Genomic DNA, 16,682 nt, shown 5'->3' on the forward strand with positions numbered 1-16,682 from the left:
ATATAAGTAAACTTAAAATTTTTAAATGCATTTTTCCTCATTCCCGACTGACTTATAATGTTAATTTTTTCCTATTTGCCATACAATAAGCTTTATATTTAATGATTTTTTATTTTTTTAATATCTTGCTAAATGTTCATCGGAATAAATTTTATTATATTTTTTTATAACAAAAATTATATTAATATAATAAAAATAAAAATAAAAATTTTATTATTTATCATTGTACTGTTAATCAGCACTTGAAGGCACAGATGTTATTAAAATCTAAAAGAATTAAAATAACTAAAATTGAAAACAGGAAAGAATTCTTTTTTAAGTTCTTGTACTAAACAAATGAAAGTAAAATATAATAAGGTCTTAAAATTTTAGTAATGAAAATTTATAAACTTTAAAATTTTAAATTAAATTATATCAATTTTTTAAAATTTTAAATTTTTTATATAAATAATATTTATTTACATATTATATAAATATAATAAAATAATCTACCTATTATAATTTTAAACAATTTTATTAATTTTAAATTTTAAATTAAATTACACAATAATAAAAAATTTTAAAATTTTCATATAAATATCAGTTTTTATACCATTGGCTTCACCAAGAGCTCACCACCCAAAAGTAGGACTGCCGAGGTATCACGCGGTGTGAGCCACAGAACCTTCTGGTTGGTTTGAAATCAACTCGTAAATCATCAATTTAAACTGGTCAGTTTCAAACCGATTTCAGTTTTACACTGAGAAAGCCTAGAACCGGCTCTCTACTATACAAAACTGATCCGATTCAAGAATCGGATTAATAACTACTGCTTCGAATTTGACATAAACTGATTCCAATCCAATTTTCGATGCGAGGCAGACAACGGCAAAGTCAATTGGATCCCCGTATAATTTTATTTTAATAAATAGTGTCGCACCCGAACTTCTTAGTACATCTTTACTACAATTATTTTGCACTTGAATTATAAAATTACTTTTGAGAAAAGCGGCAACATCGAGTTAACTGGATGAGAAGTTAAACCATTTATAATTATATATGCTTTTAAGTACCAACCTCCGCCCTCATCATCATCAACTACATAAAACCAGAAAATGGGGTGAAATAAAATTAAAAATATATATATGAAAAGGAAAAAAAAATTTTTTAAAAAAGATACAAATCCTATTAAGAGAAGAAGCAAAATTGAAGAGGGAGGAGAAAAATATATTTGGCCCGACCTAAGCGAACTGCAAATTTTTCCAGAATCTGCATAAATAAAATATGCAGAATTGTAGACGTCAAAAAACCTGGTCAGTTAGCACTTGTATTTTTTGGCTTTCATGAAACATGATTCCCATTCTTCTGATGCCGAGAAAATTGAAGACTTTGTGAACCACGCACTAATTCCTCCTTTGTTCTTTTACTAGGAACAGACTGCAGCAATCTGAAAAGATGAATTAAATAATAAGAAAAAGAAGACCACGAATAAGCAGCTGCATCAGGAAGGAAATGGACACGACTCATTAGTCATTTACAAGTACTCGTTTTTTTCCCCTTTTCTTTTTCATTTTTTATGCATCGGAAAGAAGCAATCCTCCTCTTCGTACTTAACATCTCAGAACAAAGATTAAAAAAGAAATGTTGGCCAAAAGATAGCCTATCAGAATTGAATTGATAACTGGCTACCAAATAGGAAGTGAGAATGTTGTGAAAAGGCTAAATGTGCAAACGTGCTATTACATGCATATCCAAAGACAAGCTGAACAATGTAGCGTATGACTGCCAAAAGAAAATACACTACTCAAATGTCGAAGCAAAATCCCAACTCCACAGAATTCAACAATGCATCTTAGTCCTTACCAATCAAACAATTAGCGAAAGGAACCCCTCACCCTTCTATTTCCACTACGCTTGACCAGCCCACAAATTAGTAACAATAGAACACTTCCACCTCAAGTGGTCCTTACATTCAAGGGCATGGAATGAAATCCACTAAAGCATATGTCAAATAAATAAATAAAAAGAAATTAAGTTTAATTAAATCCTTGTACTTTTGTTTAAAGATCAAACCAGTCCAATTCAATTTTTTTGCCAATTGGCTCTTGAGTCCAAATAATTAATCTTTTTTCAATAATAAATTTTTTTTAGAATTAAATTTCATTTTTGTACTTTTAAAAATTATTTACCTTTCTATAAAAATCTTTTTTTAATTTTTATGCTAAAATACTAAATTTTTTATATTTCAAATTATAAAAAAATATTTATTATTAAAAAATAATATTATGTTAGATCAGAACTTATTTAATCTTTGAACAAAAGTATAGAAGTTTAATTGGCCCTTCAACAAAAATGCAGAAACTTAATTGGACTTATTTTCAAAGAAAGTCTAGTCCAGCATAGTTGAGACCATTGAAAGATGGTCAAGATTCAGAATGGAGAATATATTTGGGTGCTCCATATAGATCCTACAGAATTCTTCAAACACAAGACAGAATCTTCTTGAAACACCACCAAATGGTCCAAACCAAAGCAGAGACTGTCAGATTCCCCATTATGTATCCCCTTATTGAGTAAGGGAACATGAAGAACATAGAATCATTTACCCCTTCTTTGAAATCAAAGATTTCACAAAAATTCAATTCAATTCAATTCTTTTCTTTTCTATCAAATTTCTTGTTTGAAATGGAAAATTCATTTCTTGTTTAACTTATAAAATTTTCATTTTTAAAGAAAATGAAATCAACACACGATTTTATAAGAATTCATTTGAATTCTTTTCTAGCAAAATATATCATGCCAGAGAGAGTTGGAGAAAATAAATTAATAAAATTGGAGAGAAGATCTCTTACCAATGTCCTTCAAAGCAGACAGAGAGAGTTAACACTAGGAAGATGTCAACTAGTATCAAGCAAGTTTTGTTAGCATGGAGCCCCAGGGTTACGCTGAAAGGGAGATTGTTGGTCATACGGAGCCCAGAAATCAACCTTTTACTCCAGTACCATGTATGTTCCGGTACTCTGTGGACTAACAAATGTCCTCTCTATAAAATGCCCTAAAGGAAATATGGTGTGCCTTCCCCATCAGCAATTGCTTTTCATATAAATAGCGACTCATGATCTTAAGAGCTCACATATTGAATGTTTTCAAGCTGAACCAGACCAGCAAAGGATGGGTGACCTACCCAGAAGCTATTAACTAACAACAATAATGGTTTAGTCATAATTCCATTATTTGAGAAGTTGTTAACTAAATCTAATTAAACTAATGTTTAAATTAGTTCTGTATGACAAAAAAAAAACCCATAATCACAATCATTTTACTTATATCAAGTTAAAACTGTCATTTTATTGGTTACTATCCTAAGACTAATCAAAACTACATAGTTTTGAAAGTAAAAAAGCAGACCTAAACCTGAATGCTTTTAACATATTTTTTCACTTTGTGCAGCTCCCCAGCCAATGCCCCCAGTTCTCCTCCTTCAATACTTCCTCAGCCTTTCTGTCTCATTTTCCTTCGGCTCTTCCCTCAACCCACTTGAGGCGCCATTCGACTCCCTTCTCCAGGTTGTCTTAGTCGGTTCTTCTCCTGGTTGTCTCTCCTAGGTTCCCATTGACTCTCTCAACCAGTTATCTGCTCATTACTTAGCTCAAGTAAACCATTCATGTCAAATTGACATGTCATTTTGTATGTTTAACCCACTTCATGATAAAATTTGAACTCTTTCTGGGCATTTCGTATTGTTTCTTGGTATGATTCTCTTAGCTAATAGAATGCAATCAGCTAATGTCATTTTAATTTTGGAAGTAGCTACTGGTACTCTGGTACTGTCCCTTCATAATACTGGGTGATATTCTTTAATTCCATTCTACTCCTTTTCTGGTACTGTTTCTTTAGTTTTGGTCTTGCTTTTGGAAGTTACTTGAACAACTATAGCACTGAGTAAGAGTGTAAATGAATCAAGCTGCTCATGAGCTATTCAAGGCTTAACTCAATAGAAACTCTAATAGGCTCAGCTCGTCTTCTAATGAGCAAGGTCGATCTCAATTTTTAGGCTCGTTTAGTAAATAACCCAAGTTTGAACTCCATAACGTTCAAATTGTTTCTAAGTTCATGAGCAGACTCACGAAATAACTCGTTAAATAAGCTCGTGAATAGTTTCGTTAAGCAGGTTGAGTTTATATGTCTCAAAGAAATGAACTCAATGTTGAGCTAGCATAAAAGTTCATGAGCCAAGTTTGAACCTTTCAAGGCTTAGCTTTGCTTGGTTTGATTACTACACTACTAGATGATAGGAATATGAAGTATTCTAGAATATATGATAACAGAAAGGATAAAATTTGTTGGGAGAGAATTAGGAGTGGAAACATGTGACAGGACAACTGGCATAGAGGGGCAAAATTTTGTATAAAAAGAGGAAGAGGAGAATGGAAAGGGAACCTAAAAAATATCTCAGTTATTGCTCTGGTTAGAGGGGTAGGGTTCTTCTCTGCACAGCTTTCCTTGGGCGCTCTTAGAAGTCATTTTAATTTCTTTGTTTGGTTCTTCTATTGTTTATATTTCTGGTTGGGGATTGTAAATCTGTGAGGTGATGCATTACTAAGAGTTGTATTGTTTCCATTATCAACCAATACAAGTTATCAATACTTATCAAATTCACAACATTGGTCTTTCTGTTTACAATTCATCTTCGTTCCTAACTCTGTTAATTGGTCCAACCTGCTGAATCTTGAGGAGTTGGTACACAATAGAAAATAGAATAAAGAAGGTAGAGAAGAGATTGGAGAAGATAGAAAGGAACATGACAACCTTCCAAGAAAACTTAAATATCTATCATTGTGAGCTTGAAGAAAAATTTAATAGGATTGAGCATTTACTTACTGACCTATTATTGAAGGAAGCAAGGAAGCAACAGCTGGGAATGAAGAAGCGCTCCATCTATATCTTCATCCACGTCCGCCCAATAGTGACTTTGTGAGTGCTCATAGGAGTGATGGAGTTCTGTTTCTTAAGGATATAAAGTCCATTGCAAGCATCATTGAATTTCCTAAATTCTATGGAGACGACCCAGAAGAGTGGATTATTCATGCAGGGCAATACTTTGAAAATTTTGGCACTCATGTGAATATAAAGATTTATAAAGTTTTGATTAGCATGGAGGGACCCTCTCTTGATTGGTTTCGTGGGCTGCGACGACGGGGATTGTTTATTTTATTTCCACCATTTACAACCACAATCATGTCCCTTCTCTTATGTTGCACAATTTTAGTTATCACATCCATTATTTCCTTGTTTTTGATTTTGTTGATGGCTCCATATACTACCATAAAAGTGCGGATGGAGAGAGCTCAGCCTTGAGGACAAGGCTAGTCTTTTAGGGGGTAGTAATGAAAGGAATACGGAGTATTATAGAATATATGATGACAGAAAGGATAAGGTTTGTTGGGAGAATTTGGGGTGGAAACATGTGATAAGACAGCTGACATAGAGGGACAAAAATTTGTATAAAAAGAGAAAGAGAAAAATGGAAAGGGGATCTAAAAAATATCTCAGTTGTTGCTCTGATTAGAGGGGCAGGGTTCTTCTCTGCTCGGGAAGCTTTTCTTAAGGGCTCTTAGGAATCATTTTAATTTCTTTGTTTGGTTCTTCTATTGTTTATATTTCTGGTTGGGGAATGTAAATATGTGAGGTGCTGCATTACTAAGAGTTGTATTGTTTCCATCATCAACTGGTACAAGTTATCAATACTTATCATTCTATTTTCAGTTCATCTTTATTCCTTACTCTATCACTAGAGCTTAGAGATATACAGCTCCTCAAAATTTAAGAGCTTCTTTTTTAACAAGTCTGCAAGCTGGCTCGTATATATATTTATTTAACTAAAATTATTTAGTTTTAAACTTATTAATTCTAAATTAAAACTTATTATAGTTGTAAATAGATTGAATTATTTGTGAACTATTCAAGATTAAAGTCAATAAAAACTTGATTTGTTTTAGTTCGTTTACTAAATGAATCATGCTTGAATGTATTAATATTCGACTTTAGTTCGAAATAAGTAAAACTTGAACTCGGTTTCAACTTGAGTTCGTCAAAACTCAGCTCAACTAGATAAAAACTTGATTTGTTTTAGTTCATTTACTAAATGAATCACGCTTGAATTTATTAATATTCGACTTTAGTTCGAAATAAGTAAAGCTTGAACTCGGTTTCAACTTGAGTTCGTCAAAACTCAGCTCGACTCGGTTTGCTTCCAAACCTCAACACTAGGTTTACATCTATCAAGGCTTAAAAGAAGACAAACTCAACTGGAGCTTGAGTTAATATATCTTAGACGAGCTGAGCTCAAGATCTAATGTTAAAGCTCTCAGTTGAGCTCAAACTTCTGAATAAATTAGCAAGCAGACACCCTAAATTTACCGATTTGCATGGCTATCAAAATGAGTTTCCTGGTGTTGACCCATCCAAATAAGCCCTCCCATCCACAAGGCCCACAAAAGATGACCAGCACACTGAAAGTCTAAATGCTAAAAATCCTTTGAATGATTCCTAAATAAAACGTGAAGCATAACTTGAAAGAGAACTGATAGAACCTCTACTTCAAACACAACAAACAACAACAAGAACAATCTCAATAACTTCACAAATCTTATGATCTTTTCACTTGTAGAAAATTGTTATAGTTTTCTAGAAAAGCTTTTTTTTTAATAAGATTGTAAATGCTTTGTCAATTATCCAAAATTTTAACTAGAATTTGGAAGCCAGCTTTAAGTTGTTTTCAACTATTTTCTAGGAATGTAAACGAATCGAACCAAACCGAACTTTGAAAAGCTCAAATTTGATTCGTTAAAATTTTTTCGAACTCGAGCAAAATTCAAACTTTACTCATTTCAAACTTGAGTAGTGTATTAATAAAATCAAGCTTGATTTGTATAACAAACAAGCTTAAACAAATCGAGTTTAGTCCCAAATAGTTTATGAACAATTCAATTTATTTACTTTTATAACGAGTTTTAGTTTAAAACTAATATGTTTAAAACTAAATAATTTTAGTTAAATAAATATATCTACAAATTAGCTCGGAAAACTATAGAGAAAGAGCTCTTAAATTTAAACGATCCGAATATTTGCAAGCTCTAAGAATGTAATTAAACTATGCAGAACTGAATTTTAGAACACTTAGATTGTGGTCATGAAAGTTTATGTAAGGTTTGAATTTAATTCTCTTAGGATATTCATTTCAGGTTACTTAATGAGACTGTTCATTTGCGAGCCTACTCATGACTTCAAAGACGAACCAAGCTCACGAGTCGAATATTGCGGAGATTAAGCTAAAAACTAAGCTCGAGCTTGGCTCGCTTAAAAACCGAGTTGAGCCCAGTCGAGCATTCATCAAGCTAAAGTTTAAATAACTTGCGAACAATTTGGTTCGTTTACTCCTCTACTATTTTACGAACAGTTCAATTTATTTATTTTTATAATGAGTTTTAGTTTAAAACTAATATATTTAAAACTAAATAATTTTAGTTAAATAAATATATATAGAAGTTAACTCAAACAAACGATCCAAATATTTGCAAGCTCTAAGAGTGTAATTAAACTATAGAGCAGAACTCTAGAACACTTAGATTTCGCTCATGAAATTTTATGGAGGGCTTGAACTTAGTTCTCTTATGATATTCATTTCAGCCTACATAACGAGACTCTTCATCAAACCAGCTCATGAATTCGAAGATGAACCAAACTTACAAGCCAAATAATGCGGAGGTTAAACTTGGCTCGTTTACTAAACGAGCTTAAAAACTAAGCTCAAGCTTGGCTTGCTTAGAAATCGAGTTGAACCCGATCAAGCATTCATCAAGCCGAAGCTCAAATAGCTCACGAAGTTTGGTTAATTTACTCCCTACTATTTTCCTTTATAACAGAAGTTGCACTTTCCAAAGGAGGGGGAAAAGGAGGCACTCCTATAACCAAACTTATACAATACCTGTTGCATAACTAAAATTAAATAACTATTTAGGAAATTATTTTTTTTACAATAATAAATGTATATCTATATTATTATAAAATAAATGAATAACACCTAAAAAATTTAGAAGTAAAATAAGTTTCGAAATATACTTTAAAATATTTTAAAAGAATTAACTCTTTTCCACAAGTAACAGGCCCTTGGTAGCTGAAAAGAAAAAAGAATCTCCATAATGTTACCTAGGGGAGTTTGCACGCTTTTGTTGTTGCTGATTGACAAAATTAGACGAAGTGATTGAAGGCTCAACTTCATTATCCTGTAAATCATTTTTCAACCATACAACACATTAAATCCAGCATTCCAGACAAAAAGTACTAAAATGAAATGGAACTCTTTTGGCATTCTGCAGATCTAAAAAGGCAAAAGCATTAACAAGTTTTTTAAGTACATGTATTTTAGTAGAGTACTTCAAGGTTAAGCCTGTACAAAAGAGAGTTTTTCTATTGCTTCAAGAGAGTCAGGTTTTAGAAACCAACTCAATGTCATGTACTACAACGGAATATGGTAAATCAACTACTAAAAAGAAATAAAGAAAATAATTTTCTGGTTCAACATGGGAGTACTTGGATAATGGGTAGAAACTAGGGTCTGACCACCAAGTCCTTACCTTTAAACAGGAATAAATGGAGCCTGCATAAGGCATCAGTAGCAGACATGAAGCCAGCTCACTTCCTTTACTTTTTAGCTCCCACATCTTGGTGCATTGCAAAATCCATAAAAGGAGTGGTTTCTGTCCAGATAACCACTACCCCTCATCTGGAAATTTCTTGCCCTCATACCCGTTATCCAAGCATCACCTATGTTTTTGAACAAATAAATCAAATTGACTACTGAGAGAGAGCATCATCAAAAATCCCCACCTCAGGAGTACTTTCTTTCGGTGTTCCATCTTCTGGCACCACTTCACTTGATCCAGGATTCACAATGTCCCATATAAATCCATTCTCATTTCCAAGGGACAGCTTATCAAAATCATGGTCAACAGCTCCAGAATGAGGTGCAATATATGCAACATATTTTTCTGGGAAGAACAAATGCATCCAGCATGTGATTATATGTTAGTACAAATAAATTTAAACAACAATAAACCAGATGAAGAGCTTAGAGAACAGAGTCTCACAACTAATCAAACATATTCACTAAAGACCACCAATATATTCATATGCTTTGTTGAGAAATCACTAGTAAGAAGTAAAATCTACAAAATAGTGTCTCATCAAAGGAACCATGTTTAAAAATAAACTTGTTTTACCTGCCAAGCTGTGAAGGGCATTCTCAGCTGCCTGCTGATGTGCATCCTTCCTGGTTTTACCCATCCCAACACCTATCTTTTCACCAGTGAACAAAACCTGAATCATTTAAGTCAGCATAATGAAGTTATGGGGGCCCATAAAAGCAAAGATAATCTGAGCAACAAAAAGGGAAAAACTGATAAGAATGTCATATAGTTCCAAAACTTAAACAAAAAGAAATAAAAAGAAGGAACACACTTATTTTACAGAAAAAATAGTCTCATTACATAATTATCATATGCAAATATACAATCTTATTATGTCTACACATAACTATAATTCCATACAGCAACATCAAGAATCAGAGTCCACTCGTTTAACAAATCTCACTTTGATTCCTTAATAAATGACAAAATCATAATGAAAAAAGGACCAGTAAAAGACATAACAACATATTTGAAGTACTTATCTTTGTCCATTTAATGAAGTGGAATTTTGGTCAAGCCAATGTAATTGATCAAACTAGATTACTAGAAGATGTAAACAGATGTAACCACTTTACCAATATGCATTAATCATACAAAATATAGCACGATAAGAAATATATTCAAAGTACAAACCTTCTTTATACAACAGTGTTTCACAAGTTCCAGTACCAATATTTATTAATTTCAAAATTGAATAATATTCAAGCAACAGATGATGACTATTATAGTACACAAGTATTGAACCTTACCAAAGACGATCATGCATACAACAATACAATTATGAGAACCAAAGCCCAAAGAATATCAAAATTGGAGTTGAAAATAAAGAAACAGGAAACAACTTTTCTTTAGCTGACCTCAACAGAAAATTGCAAATCCTTACTGGTGCTTACAACAGATCTGAACTCAACCTGCACATAGGACAATATGGTAAGCCTCAGACAAAATAAACACAGAAACCATCATCAAGTCCTGAAACATATGTACCTTTGAGTTGCATCTTCTTCCAATTTCTTGCAGCACTCCAATAGACAAGTGGGATGGTAGAAGATTTAATTTCACAGATTCAGGTTGAAAATTAGATGATACAGGATTCTGAGAAGAAACACCAACATCTGCAGGAAATTTCATTCATTAATTAGTATGAAATAAGCATCTATTGCAATATAGAGTATGGTAGTGACAAATACTAATAGAAGTTCAATATTTTCAACATCTTCCATTTATAGGAGATGTGCACTGTGCAGTTTTTGGTATAAACAGAAAAATCCAATCAAACCGGTTCGGTTCAATAAGTTCAATTTTCTGTTTAAACAGTTCCGCTCTGTCTGAGTTTTTAACTAATTACAGTTACTTGGTTCAGTTTGGTTATTTTCATCAATACCGAAGAAAAACCAAACCGTACACCATTTAGCACAAGCACTGAATTCCCAATCAGTTGCTCACTCTCCCACCCCAAAGTCCCATCCCCCCCCCCCCCAACAATTTTGTTCTTTCTTGTTGACCTGAGTCCCAAATCCCCATTCCCAAACCAAAGACCCAGTCCTTTGAACACAGATAAATTCCCATCTCGCAATCGCTTCATCCTCTCTCCTTCCCATCTCAAGCTCACCTCATTGATGAGGTCTAAGCTTACAAAACTCAATGAGTTTGCAAAGAAGGAAAGACTTCTGATATGAAATATTTTCACACCTCACTAAAATTATAGGTACAAGTATAGATGCCAAAAAAAATAAATTGGAAACAATCATTGATCTAGAAATGGCATAATCTACATCTACGTTCCTGAGATTGATAAGAATAAATACTAGTATATTCCTATAATTACATAAACCCATATCCTATGCAATATGCTCCCTATCATCTTGTTTCCTATTCTGACGAGTCATCACGTTTTTTCTCCTTGGTCAAACATCCAATCCCCTTGCACTCAGTCATCCAACCTCCTTTCAACTGATAGACCTCTCTTCAACCCAATCAACCAGTCTCCTTTGCAAGATTGTAATCAACAGTATATGCCAGTTAATGGCTTATCACTGCAATGACGTTATATTCCAATAACATTCTTCATATCAAATAAATTGTTTTATGTGCCACTTAAATTTTTACTTTGATCAATCAGATAATATGATTCATTCAAAGACCTAGAATGACCCAATAAAAGACTTCATGCCTGGATTAGAAAGGTGCTATATTATGTCATTCAGATCGTCTCTTAGTGAATTGGACGAAATGAATCATTAAAAGACTTCATAGCTTAGCAGTGTATTATACACATATCCTAGCACCCTTAGCAATCCTAATTGATAAACAAAAGACATTTTCATTTACTTGAAATGCAAAATACGATAGTAGCTAAAAGATTCACATGCCTGATGGATGACCTCCAGAAGGAAGACTTTGTTTTTGCATGTCATGTCCAGCAAATGCCTGCAAATAAACAAAATCTCATTCATTTATAATTTCCACAGAAATCACCAAACATTTAACTTTGAAACTAGAAGGTAATTCCCATACAAATTCAAATGCAATTGCTACAAACCTCTTCACTCTTCACTTGCGATGCATGTGAGACTAAACCTGAGGAAGCAGACACTGGTGGGCTATGAGAAAATGGATTCTGAAGTGATCGCAATTTATCAGGCTTTGGCAAATCATTTTCCAGAGCAAAGCCTGAAGGCCGAGTATTTACATGTGCTGTGTTGATATCTTCTTCCACAAGCCAGCCACATTGTGGCTGTATAGAGGATGATGGTATTGGCATAGGTACTGAGGATGATGACAATGGCACAGGTACCCTGGACAGGAGTGGTGGCTGACCTGAATTTTGATTTCTTAAATCTCGTCTAGGAGCTCCAAGCAAACTAGGTTCTGGAATACAACCATACTATTTTTGAGAACTTTAAAATATATATTTTTAAAAATCTGATAGCATGCCTTCAATATCTACACAGATAACATAAATAAAACAGAAACCAAATGAATTTCATACAATAATACAAATAAAAACAGAAATAAAATGAATTTCATACTCTGTGAAGGAATGAGGGTTGTTGGAGACATTGGTCCAGTGACATTTGGAATTATTCCAACAGGTGACTGGGAGATTTCGGATCTCAACTCAGGACTATTTGTCATAAAATGACTAGCTGGGTTAATAACATTCTTCTCATCCTGATAAATGTAAGAATTAAGGACAGCAGAAAAAATATATGAGTGTCCAGTGCATGCAGGAAAAAAGGACCAGAAAATATCTATGTGTAAGCACAGATGCTATCCAATTTGTTAGAAACAAAGTTGAATGAAGTTGAAGCCTTTTTATTACTCAAACCAGTCAAATAAGCACTTTATCCTTAGTTATTAGGACAAGAGAAGAGAACTAACCAAATGGTTCAATCTCCGCTCAACTTCAACACCACTCATGCCTTCATTAATGGGAGCATTACTAAAACCATTGGGCACAAAACCCGCATCCTACAGTTCAGAAACACATATCACAGATAAGAATAAGATTAAACTCGTCAATAAAGAAAACATTTCAGTTCAAATACCTCAGATATCATGTAGTTGCTCACATCAGGAGCATGAGGTAAATTTATCACCTCATCTTCATAGAAGACTTCAGATATTCTTCGTATTAGATTATCATCAAATTCTCTGCACAATATGCCACATTAAAATTTAAAACATAAATGAATGAATGAATAAATTACATCAAGTATCCATTGAATAAATTACATCAAGTATTCATTGTCAGATGAAATCTTTGATTATAAGTTCATGACTCTTACTTGAAAAAACAACCTCTGACATTGCAAGCAACATTTCTTGCCACACAGAGGACTGGAACGGCGTTTGCTGTCTAAGAGGAAGAGAGATTCCAGTTAGGAAGAAAATCAAAGAAAAGAACATGTATCAAGAATTAAGTTCACAGATGATACATTCCAGTACCTCAGCCTGAGGAGCATAGTACGGTGTGAATGCAGGAACTACATGAACTCTTGATTGATCCTTGTCTTCCCAAACCTTTGACCGATCGTCAATTACCATGGCCATCTTTGGATGGCACATGCCATCTTGGAAGACATTTGACAAAGATTTCCTGGACCCTACCATCAGTAATAAAAGGGTATCAAATTAATATCACACTTCTTTGGGAACAAAGCATGTGCGAGAACTCAATTACTTTTTAAAAATGATAAAACTTAATTGGACCTTGGACCCTGTTATTCAAATTAAATCAATACCAAATTTAAACTCTCTTATTTACTAATAGATCTTATCTTGAGTTGCTGTTGAGATAAGACAAGGTATTTGAGTAATTTAATTATAAAAAACCCCACCACCTCTCAAGCCAAACGAATTAAAATCCTTGAGAGATCTTAGTACCACTTAGAGCCAGATTTATGTTTCTTCCAAAATAACACCTTTTAACTTAAATGCATTGAATGCTATCACAAAGGGACTCGCAAAACATGAGAATCAAACAAAATAAAATGACTGAATTAAATTTCAGCATTCACTGGGTTGTCATCCACAGTGTGATCATTGCTTAAATGATTCAATAGCACAAGAAAATAAACACTACTATGAACCACAGGTTGCTTGAAGGTTGCAACACTTCTTCAATTTGCTTTAAAACTATAAGCTGAGATACCCACTTTCATATTAGAAAACTAAAGATAAAAAACCTCAAACTGATTTCAACATAATAACTTGTATGAAAAAGTTAATTTGATAACAGATTAATCATGCAGATTAATCATGTTCCATAAAAAAAAAAAATCAAAATAATTTTAGAATCGTAGATTACCTTCACTTACCTGATTTAACACAAACAACACGGTACAGCAGTTGCTTAGCAGCTATCAGGTGTGACTCTGGGTCAAGAAGCCTCCACATTTCTAAGGCATAATCCCTCTCAGCCATTGTACAAACATAAACTTCAAATCTTTTGCGTCCTTTTGCAGTTAAATAACTTCGCAAATCCTCCCATGCAGGCCTCAACCTCACAAGTACACTAGTATCACGAATCTATATAGAGAAAACAAGCAAAAACATAAGAGAATGCTATTTGCTTTACAAATCAGTTAACCACACATGCTTAACTAGTCAACTATGATTTAAGTGAGAAGACTTGGCAACACTTGTTTGGACTCAGACATAATGGCTTTGTCTTTTATCATATTAAATACCATACAATGTTATTGGTACCCATACTAAGTTTAATCTCTACAAGACCAGAAGAAGGTAAAGCCAACCTGAATAATTTTCTTTGTTACTTAGCTTAATCTTTATGAGCTCATTAAGGCTACAGGAAAATAAGTTGATATAAAAACATCAAGAATGTAAAGGTTTCCAAGTTCAAAATAATGAATAGTGATATGGAGCTCATCCTTCTCTCTATCTCAAGATACTTGATTATTTTCAATTAAATGGAATTTGTGCAATCATACCAGTATATCATCAAAACATAGACAAATTTCACAGAAGCTCATCAGTGTAAGAACAATTGAAACAAGCAAACAACATCAAGCACATTATACCTCAGGATTGATACGAGTAAGGACAATATTCCTATCTTGCAATCTAATCACAGGTCTAACAAGCCTCTCATGCGTTTCAGATGGTAGTGGAACCTCCTCAAGTTGGACCTTTAACATTTTTCCATTATCCATAACGTAATCGCTCTCAGTGTACTGCTTCAATAGCATTCGATCATCCACATACCGCTTCAGCTCAGCAGACATTCCAGATAGCCTCACTGGATCAGTCTCACGCGCAATCCAAGTCCTAAGAGCCTCAATTCTATCCTCAAACGACTTCATAGTGTTCGCGACTATAAGAGTCTCATCAAGATCAAACACAATAGCTAGACAGCGTAAATTAAGCATGCCTAAGCACGAATCGTAGAGACCTAAAGGAACTGGAAAGCACCAAAAGCACGGAAACTTCTTCAGCTTACTCGGCATTGCAACTAAGTGTATCTCCTCATCTCCAACCAAAACCACAGCCGTCTGTAAAAATAAAATTAAAAACTAAAGCCATCACATTCTCAATAATTGAGTCAATTAAGTAAGAAAAGCTAACCACGTCAAATTGAGCACTGAAAACTGCAAGTAATCTAAATTAAACTGAAAAAATCAAACAAAGCATAAATGAAAAGACCAAAACGGTTATTCGGCCAAAGACCTTGGATTCATGGAAGCAAGCGGCGTGAAGGTTGATCAAATGAGGCTGCTCATGCGGAGAAGAAGATTCAAGCTTACAGCGAACGGAATACGAGGAAACGGTTTGGAGAATTGAAAGAGGTGGACAACGCCCGCTTTGCGAGATGCGGTGAATCCGTATCTCGTTGTTTGGGAACTGGAAATTCTTGTCCGTCGCGGGAATGGCGTCCAGTTCTCCCAAACAGAGCTCACCGTGATAGACCACGGATTTAAACCCTAAACGACTCATTGAAAAACAGCTTCAGATAAGAAGAGAGAAAGCTAGAAGATGAACAGACGTGGCAATGCTAGAAAATTTTATCTAGGGAGACGAGGGAAATAGGCTTTCACAATTCCTTTCTCTTTTCTTTTTTTTTTTTTTTTCTCTTCCCCTTCTCCCTATTTATCACTTATTCTCTATCTCACTCTGAGACCTCTTTCAATAGGACTTTAGGGCCTCTCTCTCACAATCTCCCTCCCTATTCTTCATTTCGTCTGCGGTTTGAAAGGAAGAGTGGGATTGTGTATTTATAGGCCAAAGGGTGGATTAGTTTATTGGCGTTGATTTTGTCCCAATTTACAAAAATACCTCCTTGTCCGGACATGTTGCCTTGGGTCTGTGAAAGTGCTAAGAGTACAGGGAAAATGGGGTAAACATTGTACACGTGGCATGCGATGCCACATGTGAAATAGGAGGAGTGAACTTTGGGCCGCTCGATTATTCGTTTGAGTGAAAGCTGCTTCTCCGTATGGCCGTATGAAATATGTTGAAATTCGTTAAGAAAAAAATAATTTTCTTTAAGGTGATTTATTATTTACTTTCAATAATTTACTCTCATTATTTACATTTTAATATTCAAAAATTGACTGCTTAATTATTCAATTTTACTTTTATCATATACTTTACATTTATTTTAACAGTTAATATTTAAAATAAATAACTGTTTAAATCGTAATGCATTATAATTATACATGATTTTACATCTTAATTTTTATAATTATTTATAATTTTTATTTTTATATCTTATTTAATACGAACGATTTTATAAAAAAATTTAAATAAATTTTTAAAAAATTATTTATCATTTTATTTTTATATATGTGATGATTAATAAATAAATAGAAATTTTTAGTTATATTTTATGAAATTTTATATTTTTCTTTTGTTTTGTGTAATTAATTATTATTTTATTTTTATTTTAAAATTTTATAAATAAAAAAAACTATATTTATAGTCAAATATCAT

At 33.5% G+C, this 16,682-nt stretch overlaps 1 protein-coding gene across 4 annotated transcripts; it reads right to left on the reverse strand.

Moving 5' to 3' along the window:
- Positions 1 to 996: 996 nt before the first annotated feature.
- LOC110622610 (RNA polymerase II C-terminal domain phosphatase-like 2) lies at positions 997 to 15,943 on the reverse strand. Of its 4 annotated transcripts, none has more exons than XR_002489139.2 (17): positions 15,420 to 15,943; positions 14,774 to 15,244; positions 14,051 to 14,261; positions 13,179 to 13,336; positions 13,019 to 13,089; positions 12,779 to 12,884; positions 12,612 to 12,701; positions 12,260 to 12,401; positions 11,770 to 12,098; positions 11,600 to 11,657; positions 10,215 to 10,342; positions 10,085 to 10,138; positions 9,261 to 9,357; positions 8,869 to 9,029; positions 8,188 to 8,264; positions 1,221 to 1,426; positions 997 to 1,077 (listed from the first exon to the last, which is right to left on the reverse strand). XR_002489139.2 is itself a non-coding variant. In XM_021767175.2 (16 exons), exons 1-16 carry the CDS (start codon positions 15,684 to 15,686, stop codon positions 1,321 to 1,323), a joined length of 2,526 nt encoding a protein of 841 aa, XP_021622867.1. In that variant the 5' UTR covers positions 15,687 to 15,943; the 3' UTR covers positions 1,101 to 1,320. The 4 variants fall into 4 exon arrangements, 1 of the variants encoding a protein (XP_021622867.1); XR_002489141.2 differs by lacking the exon at positions 997 to 1,077 and adding an exon at positions 8,616 to 8,805 and having other exon boundaries at positions 1,101 to 1,426; XR_002489140.2 differs by lacking the exon at positions 997 to 1,077 and having other exon boundaries at positions 1,101 to 1,426; positions 8,616 to 9,029.
- Positions 15,944 to 16,682: the final 739 nt, after the last annotated feature.

Source organism: Manihot esculenta, chromosome 9 (assembly GCF_001659605.2).
Source record: "Manihot esculenta cultivar AM560-2 chromosome 9, M.esculenta_v8, whole genome shotgun sequence".
Classification (NCBI taxonomy): Eukaryota; Viridiplantae; Streptophyta; class Magnoliopsida; order Malpighiales; family Euphorbiaceae; genus Manihot; species Manihot esculenta.

Bases quoted from the DNA above. Each gene is read 5' to 3' on its own strand.
- LOC110622610 (XM_021767175.2), bottom strand. From the start codon at position 15,686: ATGAGTCGTTTAGGGTTTAAATCCGTGGTCTATCACGGTGAGCTCTGT. The intron at 13,090-13,178 runs GTACTGGAATGT...TCTTCCTCTTAG, and splicing joins ACTATGCTCCTCAGGCTGAG to ACAGCAAACGCCGTTCCAGT. The intron at 12,099-12,259 runs GTATGAAATTCA...GTTGTATTCCAG, and splicing joins AACCCTCATTCCTTCACAGA to AACCTAGTTTGCTTGGAGCT.